The following is an 11928-nucleotide window of genomic DNA, read 5'->3' as shown; positions in this document are numbered from 1 at the left end:
CTGCAGGACCCATTTGCTGCAATGTGTGCACTGAAACCTCTGTGGGCTTGCTAAGCAGGTCTCTCAAGGAATGGCTCAGCCACTCTGAAGAATGGAAAGATGGAAGAATGGAAATAATGATTTAAAGACACAGATGTTCTTACCTAAATGGAAGTGTTTATAGTAAAGAGCCTTCTTCCAGATCTCAGGAGCTTGTGAGAGTCTGGTCCCCACGCCCAAATCTGAAAGCAGGTGGGATTAAGAGGGACTTGAGAGTTAAGACCCTCTGATGATAGCAGCATGTAGTTAGCTTTGAACAGTGACAATTAGCATGAGCTATAACTATTTTTATTATATGCATATAAAAAAAATCAGACCTTAAATCTGTGCAAATTAGCTTTGAGCTGAAGTGCTGAGCTGTGTCACAAGGAGGCAGCATTGTCTCTCATTTGTAGAATTTCAGGCATGAAAAGAAACACATCCTCTGTATGGGCTGCTGCTTCCTCAGCTTAATGAAATGCACTGTTTTGCTTCTGTGATGGCCTAGAGGGGACCAGAATGCAGCGTGGGATCTGTCCACATATTTGTCTCTGGTGTATATCAGTAAGAGCTCTAAGCTTCTTTAATGCAAACACACCAAAATATTTAAAATAATTTACCAGTAGTTGCTTTATTTTTCTTATATTGTACAGATGGTAAAATACTGGTTGTACTGTTTCAAACCTTGCTGTTCTGCAACAAGAAGGGGAAAACATTTTTTTTTAAAGTTATTCTGCAGTTCACTGAGGCCATATGCCCATGAGCAGGGTCATATGGTTGCTGCAGGATGAAAAATCAGCAGTTCAAAGTCATGCTGCTGCCTTTTTGCCCCAGTGCATGCCCTGCCCATAGGATTAACACAAGAGAATATGCTTCAAGTGGGGTAGGGAAGACTGGGTCCAGCACCTGTGCTGGCTCCAGCAGCCTTATCTGGGGTTCTGGGGGCCTCCCGGGGCTCCAGCAGCAGCAATCCAGTAGCAGGGAGCCTGGCCAGCAGCTAGAGCACAGCTCTGCTACCAGCCGCATTCCTGCTGCATGCCCGTGCTGCTTTTTTTGTGGGGGTTTTATTTTGTTTTTTGTTTTTTTGACACAGGGATTTTGCAGTGTTCCTCTTTGCTGCCAAGTGGGCCAACTCCAGGAAGCTAAGGGTGAAAGGTGCTGTCAGCCAGGTCTCCCTTATCACTTGGGGTTAGGGCACTCTGTCACAACATAAGAAGTTCAAAAACCTCTGAGACCAAAATGGGGGTATGTGGATCCATGACTCCTATGTTTTGGGCAAATGCTCTAATCAAAGAGCATTTATGATGGAGAAGGAAGAGTCTTATGCTGCTGCTCACTTACTCAGGTGTCTATCTGCTCAGGTCAGAAGTACTGCTACAATGCATTTGCTTTATTTGATCAGGGATCTGGGTCACCAGTTTTTGAACAGCTTCCCTGTAGCAGACCCAGGCAGCTTTGGCTAGGTTCCACCATAGGATCCATTTAGACAAAAATCACAGGGATCCCAGTGCCAATGTAAGTAACGATGGGCCTATGTTGGCTATTGGGAAAGTCGGGGAATACAGTGCGGGATGCATGGAGCATGCTCCCACTTAGATTGTTGGATATGATAGTGAGTTCTGGGTTACAGTCACATTGCCAGTGAGCTGAGTGCAAGGTTGCTTGCTGTTTGGGATCAAAGACCAGTTGCAGATCTTCTGTGGACATCCAGTCAATAAGGTCTTTGCCACTGGCTTCATTTGCTTCATAACCTCACACAGTGCAGTGGCTGTTAAACTCATCAATATATGGATGGGGCTGGGATTGGTGCACTTGGGAGTGCTGGCTTCAGTCATTCTGAATTAGGGTCTTTGTATGTGTTGGTAATGTGCAGCTCCCCTATTTTGATGGCAGTGTTGTAAATGGCTTTTTCTTCAGCTGGGTGTAAGACATCAGAATGGGAGTTAGGTAATCCTGCTGCACAGGGCAATGCCTTTATGAAAGGATGCCAATCTGATATCAGTTCTATCACTCATAAGAGTCTTGTCAGCTCTAGAGAATTCATTTGTTTGCATTAACTGGTGTACAAATTAATTGAGTGTCCAGGTTAGCTGTGTTAGGTTGCACACATTACCTCAAGTGCTTTGGACTGTTGAGTGGTGTTATGTTAGAAAGAGCTTTGAGCAGTCCCATGTTAAGGCTTAATGCCATTTCTAGTGCAACTTGTCACTGCTCTAAGTGGGCATGTGGTGGTAGAGGTGGGTTGCAGGGGCAGGAGCATGGAGCTGGGAGGTGGAGAGGGATGCGGAAATGAGGGCTGTGGTAAAAGGAAGTCAGTTAGACATTGAAGTGAAATGAAAAAAGTAAGACCCCCAAAGAATAAAATGAAAGAAGTAAAAAGGAATTAAAACACAGAATTAAAATTAAAAAGTCTCATGTCTTAATACATTGGGATTGGATGTGGGGGTGGGATTGGGGAATTGGATGGCAGGGGTTGTGCTGCCACTGCTTGCACTGCTGGCTGCTTGTACTGCTTGCACAGAATTACACCCTATGGGGATGGGAGAGAGAGTTGGCTTGGTACTAGTACCACTTCCAGAGCAGGAGGCTGGGGGAGAAGACAGCACATCTTGGGATGCTGAAAGACTGAAAATTGGTCATTTTATCTCCACAGAGACTATAATGTACTATACTCGTTACTATAATACGAGGTGGCTGGCACAGGTCAGAGATAACCCTTGCTTGAAGTGGTGTAACTCTAAGATGTCTAGAGGGTGCTTTACACCTAGTTTTCATGCTTTAATGTGGACACTCGTGTATTAAGAACTCTTAATGTAGTCTACGGGTAAATTATAACACCCCTCTTAGTTCATCTCTTAGTAGCTGCTTGTGGGACAGCTCTAACTTGCTTGAAAAGTCAAGATATGGCAGCCTGCTGATTATTTTCACATAATATCTAAAGTCACATAGAGAGTTTTCACTTACCACTCACTGGAGGTCGCTTCCCTCTAAAGACTGGAGAATGATTCAGATCTCAACAGGATTGTCTGAACACCCATCCTGAAAGCCAGATACTGGAAGAGGAGGAAAGAGTTGCAGACAACTTCCTACTCCTTCTATGGAACCCAGTGGGCGACATATTATCTCTGCCTGCTCCTGTCACCCCCAAGGGCTTTTGTGGTTTTGGGATTTTTTAAATTTTTTTTTTTGAAGGTGAACAGATCTGGGATATGTCTTCACCTTAGTTTTATAATAGAGATGGCCAAGTATGAGCAGGCACCATGCTTCCCATGTGTGTGCTGTGAAAGATGCTAGGAGTTATCCAGGTCAAGACAATGACACTACTCTTGGGGATTTGAGCTCTAATGTGCTTGATGAAGTGCAGGGCAAACCAATCTATTTTTAAAATGGAAAATACTAAATAACGATGGAATTGCAAAAACTGTGGGAGATGATGCACCATAGGATTTGGAACAACAGATCAGTTTTGTATACGGCATTGACAATGGCACAATTCTTACCTCTACAGATGTAGGTATTCGGTGGGGAAAAGAAACCAAACTAGATATTTTAAATATTTATTAGTCAGACTGGGATAACAGCCTTTATACAGCACAGTTTGCATATGTTCTCCAGATACATCCTGTATACAATCACAAAACCATGACATGGATTTATACATAGAATGAAAACTGAGACAGATTTACAAGCATTTCTTTATACAGTTCTCATACTGGATTTGTTTCAATTTATACAACTTTTCGAACAAGTCTGTCTGTTTTTTCAAGATAATTTGGAAGCAAAATAAAAAAACAAACAAAAAAGGAATATTAACAAACCACCATCAATGCATGCAACATTCATTGTGGAAACATTACATTTCTCCAAGGACTACTCTTTTTTTTTTTTTTAAGGTATTTTTGTAGGGTTTTTTTTAAACATTGGGTATGCTGTACACGTCATCTGATAGCATGACAGCACACACGCTAGTCAGCCATTGTTGAGCACCTGAGCACGTCACTGCACATTTATACAAGATACAGTCAAATAAGGTTCACATTCACATGCTTGGACGCCAGATGGAATTAATAATTTAAACTCAATTCATATACAAAAATGTATATTTATTTACAGGGTAACAAATTAAGAAAACTGCTTTCTCTCAAATCACCTATTCTGAGTTATGGATATATACTTATATATATATATATTATAACTTTTGAGCTCCTCAGTATATTATTTTTTAATCTTTTTTTAAAAGAATAAACCAAAACATACAGAAAACGTCAAAATGCATTGTATGATTTAAAGAGAGAGTATCCGGATTTGCTTATTCTTTCTACTTTCTTAGTAAAGGCAACTAGTTATTCAAAAAGAGCATCCAATCCCACATTCCAGGTGCACCCACGGCACTACAGGAATGGAGGATTGGGCCCCTCATGTTACGTAGGTGGATACTTACACTGAAGTTCCTCTCTGTTTCATTACCATTTCAAGTTTCAGTCACACAGATGCAATTTTCTCTGTGATACATTTAGGTATGTACATATCTAGGTAGATAGACAATGGAATCTGGGGAACTAAGAAACTGTAGCAATGAAAATAAAGTACTGAAAAATATTGCCAGATATGATTCAAATAATGAGATAAAAAAATACTATTAATATCTTTATGAAATCTCAGTGAAACTAAATGCTAATTAAATAATCTCTATAGGGCACACTAGCTTACAATATAATAGATGTTTTCTTTTTCTTCATCTTCATCATCCCTAGAGTAAGAGTCACTATTGGCTGGTTACCAGCTACAATACCCCACAGTCTGACCATTTGAACACTCAAGCATCCAGACAACTAACTATCAATTCCTCAGTCTTGATGCAAACCCTTCTGAAGTCAATGGAAAGGCAACCAGTGACTTCAGCAGGCTTTGGCTTGGACCTTATTTCTTCCAGCAAGGTTAATGTAATGTAGAAATGTGGGTAATCATAAAGCAGCAGCACTTGTATTGCCCCTGGATACTATCCCTTTAAAGTGTAATGATAAAGAACTAGCTCAACATTCATCATAGAAACTCTTGTGTCTAGTTTGAACCAAGAAAAAAATTAGCTGTTTGCTGCTCATTGTATGCATAAAATAATGAGAACATTAGAAATCCCTGGCATTTGTAAACACACACACACTGTGCTTTTGCTCATTTTTTCAGCTTGTTTCCACTGTACAAGGCCTAGAACAAAGAAGCAGCTTCAACTTCTGTTGACTCAGCAGATGTATGAAATTAAAAAAAAAGTTAAAATGCCGCTGCCATTGCCTACCGCAATATGAATCTTCAAAGAAATCTTAGAAGTCGATGAATGCATTAATAAGCAATCATCCAGAGATGTTAAGAGCTGTCACCACATTTAAGCATTTTTGGCCAGCTAGAAGAAACAAAAAAATTGAGAAAAAAGTGAAAAAAATATGCTGATATATATACAAAAAAGTAAAAAATCTTAATTGTCCTTGTCTGACTTTAAAAAAAAATATATTGTCACTAGGAGGGGTTTTTTTTTTCCTGACTTCATTCACAAAAAAAGAAAAAGAAAATAGCATTCAAACGTGACTTAGTGTTGCATAGAATGATTCCAGTACAACCCAGAACTAGAAATTTGGTCAAAAAAAGAACTTGGCACACTTTGAAAGCATCTTCCAGCCTCTGAATTGATGCTTCCTCTGAAAAGGGAGAGTGCATTGACCCAGCTCTGTCGCTAGCTAGCTCTCTGCAATGGATAACAAGGATGACACTAAAGAAGTCCTGCACTTGCTGCACGTGGTCAAGTCAGTGCTGATCGAGGCCAGGTTTCCTGACAACCCCCTGCCCTTTGCATTTCAGGATGGGATTCCAACACGGGCATTTCAATATACAAAAAATGTTTTTGATGCAGTTCAGAGAATCAAAGATGCACAAATTAAATGAGTTACTGACGGCTGATTCCAAAGAAACTGTGGCTTTTTTCTTCAGCCTCAGCCGCACCGAACAAACAGTCCAATTTCATAAAAATACAGGACACATTTATGCGCGTGTGTTTGAAAGCAAAGCATGCCTGCCTGCTTTTGTCAATTAAGACTGATGATTACAGGCTTCCCAGTAAGCCATCCAGTTAGTGCTAGCTCCTGCTGGAAATCTCCATAGCAACCATCAGCATGACTTGCTGTCTTCATAATAAATCTTAGCAAGAACAAAATTACCAGCAGTTTGCACAAAATTGCACATCTCGCTGCTTGTTCTTCATGCAGTAATTGAAACTGGACATTTCAAAAACAGAATGGACATACTGTAGTCATAAGGAATTCAAAATAATCCAAAAAACAAGCAATACATATGTAAAAGATCTGGTTTTTCTTTTTTTTCTTCTTCTTTTTCCCCATTTTTGTTAACTATCCACTCAAGGTTTTGTGGTTCAGTTTGGGATTCTGCTTTGAGATATTTTATTATCCGTTTAACAACATATACAGTTTCACAATATTTAGACTATCTTATATTAACTCCGAAGGACTGTTTGTAAAGAAGAGGAGAGTTGGGATGAAATCATAACATTCAAAGTAAATGCATATGTCATACGCATTGACAATGACATTATGTCCTTATGAGAACTTAGATCATTGTAGCAAGACTACACTGCTACGAATGAAACACGGTATGTACCCAAACCATAACTTGGACTTTACTTTATGTAGCTTTAATATTTTGTAATGATTTATTTCCATGGTGTTATTTTTAAATCTGAATGAAATAAAAAAAATGTAAAAAAACCCGTCAAATATGTGCACTAGCTCTTTCAAAATTAATCCAATTCCTAATCTAGTTGTAGTTATCTTTATTTAAAGCATGTCATATTTATTCAAAGGGAATACTTTCAATTTTCCATGTAAGTCAGGTCAAGCTACAAAAAGTACACTTAAAATTATTTGTAAAAAGCTCTTGTTGGGCAAAAACAGTAAACATTCACCAAATTTTGAAATTTTGGTCACTGTTTCTTAAACATGCAAAGGCCATTAGCTGATATTTCCAGGTAATCACCTGTGAAATCATGTTAAAAACGAGGCCATGAAACATGAAGACATTTTGGAGTCTCAAGGGAGTCAATACCACGTTGATTCATCATTAACAATTTCTACAATTAAAAGAATGATGCAAGTGGAGTCCTTTTGCTTTAAATTGAGTAAGGAGGAAAATATCATACCCAGTTTCAGATCCCCTTTGCATCGCTATCCCAAATCAAACTGTTACTCCTTAGTTTTAAGCCCCTGTAAATAAGGCTTTTAATTTGGAAGTGCTGACACGGCCTTAAGTTATGGTGTTGCAAGTGACCTTTCTATAATTACTTCTTTCACAACTGACAAGCCACTTAAGAGTGGACTAGTGTCAGTCATTCACCTGAGTTTACTAAGAGGAAAGTCTCAATGTTTATTAATGCAACTATCTGCAGATACTAAACATCTCCTTTACTTCTTGTTTCTTGCTTTAGATGTCAAGAAGTGTGTCACTGAAGTTGGTGTAGGACCCCCACAAAGTCCGGGGTAGTATTAGCACAGTGGGTCTACTGTTTTGGAGTGCATACTAAATATTTTAAACTTTACTGCCCTTAAGCAATCTGGGTAAGGCTGATGGTTGGGAAAACAAGAAATAGTTTAAATGATAGTATTGATCCCAAGGCTTAACACCCCTGTGCCCCCCCCCACCCAAGAAAAAACCTGCTTTTATAAACTGCTGACCCCATAGGTAAAATGAATTGTAGTTAATAATTTTCTTTTTAAAAATCACTATATTTTCCCCCCTTCATTTGGTGCAATTTCCATCCTGTCCTTTCTCTTTCCACTCCAAAAAATAGTTCATCAATGTGCTTTTAACCCTTTACATTCCAGGATGGTAGCTTACATCCAGCATTGATACACACACACACAAAAATGAAATCATTCTGACTGCATTAGCCATAGAAAGTCTCCTTGGAAAACAAAAAACACAAACAGAGTGTTAAATAATGTTTCCACCACTGCAGACAGCCTGCAGTTTGGGTCCTGTGGCACAATCTCACTACAACAAATTATCAGAGATTCTAAGGTGCAGAGGAACATGGTTTACACTTCTGAAAAGTGAGATTTGGAAAGTCAGTCACCCTAGGTGCTGTTGCATAAGATGATTTCCTTCTGGTTGCACAGAACACCAGATTACTCTCTCAGACACATTACCTTCAGCTACAGCTGAACTCTGTGCATTAATGCCTTCCCCTCAAGCCTTCATTGTTTCTTTCAGAGTTACGTTCTTGACAGCCACAAAGAGTCCAGCATCGCAGAGCCCTCTTATCAGTCTTCTTTGCAAACAGCCTCACTTTAAGTTCTAGGCCCAGATATTTCCTTTGCTGTGTCATGCAGCAAAATAAGTTACTAGCCCTCATTTAAGTGTGCTATGTAGCCCAGAGCCTGCTCTTTCCTACTTTGTATTCTGAAAGCCTAGCTAAACACAATGATATCGAACTATAGTCTTGGAGTGATGCTGTTTATAGCAGACTCGGCAAGGTTTTGTGACCTAAGCAGACAGAACTGCTCAATGTGTTTGTGTGGAGCTGACCAACAGTTTGTGCCAGTTTACTATTCTTTTCCTAAGATCCACTTTGTCAAGCCAGATATAAGCTTCCCCAATCAAGGTCTTTTTCATAAACTTCCCTCCATTGGAGACGAGCAGAATCTGGGAAGGAAAAAAAAAAAAAAAAAGAAAATATTGTTACAACCTCGTTTTAAAAATTCTTTACGCGGTCCATTTGCTGACGTGCAACAACGATTCAGACATGCTGACCTCAGTGTTTGCACCTGGAGAACAGGAAAGAAACATCTATCACAGCCTGCTACATAAGGATCTCCTCCCACTGGAGACAGTGAGCACAGTTGAATGCAGGGTAGATTCCTATTCATTTTATGTGCCTAAATGGCACTTACCTAGCTGTGTAACTGCCTTTCTGACACACATGCAATTTGCAATTCTTTCCATGTGCTGTGTGGGCACACAAGCATCCATGTGGCTACTGACTGTGCTCTGGCTGGACAGTTATGCAGTTCCATACAAGTGTAACTTGGGGAACACGAGTCCAGAACTTGTAGCTCCCCAAAAATGGAGGAATATTTTATCTCAGGGGTGTAGTAGTCAGGGCATGCACCCAAGATGTAGGAAGTCCAGGATCTAGGCCTCCTCGCCTTACAGGGGTTTTGAATTTACATCTTTCTAGCTTCCCAGTATAGTGCTTTAACCACTGCACCCAAGGATAGGCCTTATTCAATCATTTCTTTAGTACTCCAGGGTAGGCTTCATTAGTGCTGACTAGAGTGGAAGACTTGACTTGCAGGCGATACTACGTGCAACTGAGTATGCTACTAGTTTCTTTTTTATTATTTTTTTTTCTTTTTTTTTCTTTTTTTGCATGAGCCCTACTGACTCATATTCAGTTTGTGGTTCACTATAGGTCCCAGATCCTCTTCTGCAATACTGCCGCCTAGTCAGTCATTCCCCAGCCTGTATTTGTGCATGCAACTATTCTGTCTTGACTGCAGGACTTTTCTCTTATCCCTACTGAAATTCATTTGAATAATTCCAGAGTCTCTTTTTCCAGTTTATCAAGGTCAGCCTGAATCCTAAGCCTATCCTCCAAACTGCCTGCAAGACCACACAGCCAGAGGCCATCTACAAATTTGCTAACTGGGCAATCAATCCCAATGTGCAATTCATTAATGAAGTAAATCAACAGGTACCTGACCAAGGATACATACCTGGGAGAGCCCACATGATACCTCTCTCCAAGTAGACCTTGAGCCAGTGATGACCATTCTTTGAACATGTTATGCACCCACTTTACAGGACTTTACACTGCCTCTTTAAACTTAGTAACAAGAATGTTGTGGGAGAGAGTGTTGAAAGTAGTGCTGAAGTCAAGGTTTAATCCATACCTCCCCCCACGAAAACCCATTACCTTGTCATAGAAGGATATCAGGCTGGTCAAGTATGACTTTCTTTTAACAAACCTGTGTTGGCTTCTTTTGTTCACCTTATTCGTATCCAGGTGCTTAGAAACGGATTCCTAGGTACTGAGGTCAGACTGATTGTAATTCTCCAGATCCAAAGAGGCCAAAGGGGCATATCCCTATTTTTCCTTCTATAATTTCCATCTTGCTTTCAATTTTCCTCTGCACTACAATTTGAGTCCCTTCCCTAACAAGTCTCAATTTCTCATCCTTTGATCTTCTCTTTTGATCTGTCTTTCTCATCAGTCCCGGACTTCAGTTGCCCCCTTCCTCCTCCGTACACTCACTTCTGCCACTGACTATTGTATTTACTTAAATCAATGTAGGAAAATAGCCCCTCACCTTACAGTTGCATACAAGGAAACCTTATCTATCTTTCAGCCTGTCCATGATTTCAGGTATGTTTATTTCCAGGTCACTGTTTTCAAATTTGCTTCCAATTTCCATGCAATCAGGGAGAGTAGTCTGATAAGAGGAAGGGTGGGAAGAGGCTGCAGGTGGAAGAGGTTGGGGTGGGCAAGGGGGCTACCAACCCCCCCAGGTTTATTTTCCATCCTGTAGCAGTGGGAGGGGGACAAATTCAAAGTAAACTTCCAATAATTAATTTCTATACCTGAAAAAGTATAACAAATGTATACATTTTCAATATATGCAATCTAATTATTGGGGGCGTCATCTTCTATTCAAGTAAATATGGTAATTCCTTGTTTAGTCTCGGTTTCCAACCCCAAGCTCCTCATCCCAGCCTCCGTCAGTTCCCAGTGATTCCTATGCCATAGGCTGTATCCTCATCAGATAAATCCACCTCACCTTCATTCCCCAACTTCACTAGTTTCCAGACTTAGGACTCCTATACACGTGCAGGGAGCAGACTCGATTAATTGAATCTGCTGGAGCACAGGAAAGTGCCACATGTGTTTGCACCCCCATGCTTAAAAATGGCAGCGGGGTGCTTTGAACTAAAGCTTGATCAATGAGCTTTAGTTCAAAGCGCCCCACCACCTTTTTTCAGTGCGGGGGACTGAAAAGGCTGCTTCTGGTCCTAGTGATACACGTTATACTCGGGTGCTTTTGATTAAAATCGATCGTTAATTAAAGCATCTTCTGGGGCACATGTAAAAATGCCTTTCCTGTCTAAACAACCTCAGTTTCCTATGGTGAGCTCCTCATTTGATCTCAGTCTCCCTCCACTCACTAGGTCCAGTTACCCCATTTTCCTCCCTATCCGTTACCTGCAGTCTTTCCCACTTCAGCCACAATTTCACTGTCTTCCTAACCCAGATTAGCCTCTGGTTCCACTCTCCGCTCCTCTAACTTTTTTGTCCCAATTTTCTCCCCCAAGGCTATCTTTTGTCCTCTTGTTATTTGAATCAGGCAGCTTCCTTCTTCAAGCAGAAAGTTGTGTGTGTGGGAGGGAATTTAGAGTACAGAAGAGACAGGTTCCCTGCTGACCCTGGCACAGACCATAATAATCCAAAACTTAACTGCAGAGGAAGTTAACCCCAGGCAGAAGCATGCCCAGTGAAGGCAGTCTGTAGGGACTTCAGCAGTTAAACTAAGAAATCTCTGCCAAGAAAGTATAAGTTGCAATTTCCAGGGGCTTCTAACTTAACTTGAGTGGACTTCTAAGGAAGGTGCAGAGCATCTCCTTTCAAACCCCTAATGCGAGGAATGGGGGATCTAGTGCCTTACAAAGAATAGGTCATTAGGATTTTATGATGTGAGAAAAATCATGTATTGCTTTGTTCTCTGAAACAACTATGTTGTTTTGGTTCTAATTTTAAAAATCACCTGACACAGACACCCAGAATGGAAAATTGCTGCCCAAATGGTTGAAATTTGGAAAAGCAGTAAGTAAATGAACAGAGGGAAGAGACTGTGC

At 40.5% G+C, this 11928-nt stretch overlaps 1 protein-coding gene across 1 annotated transcript in view; it reads right to left on the bottom strand.

Annotated features, from left to right (window-relative positions):
- Positions 1-3614: 3614 nt before the first annotated feature.
- PCLO (piccolo presynaptic cytomatrix protein) overlaps positions 3615-11928 on the bottom strand; it is a 549762-nt gene continuing 541448 nt past the window's right edge. Inside the window, exon 26 of the mRNA XM_090041018.1 lies at positions 3615-8721. Coding sequence (XP_089897144.1) covers positions 8581-8721 — 141 coding nt within the window. The 3' untranslated portion in view covers positions 3615-8580. The remainder of the gene's footprint in view (positions 8722-11928) is intronic.

This window comes from Crocodylus siamensis, chromosome 4, assembly GCF_052110815.1.
Source record: "Crocodylus siamensis isolate JL-2025a chromosome 4, ASM5211081v1, whole genome shotgun sequence".
NCBI lineage: Eukaryota > Metazoa > Chordata > Crocodylia > Crocodylidae > Crocodylus > Crocodylus siamensis.
The sequence above is the reverse complement of the archived record's forward strand: the minus strand, read 5'-3'. Positions and strand labels throughout refer to the sequence as shown.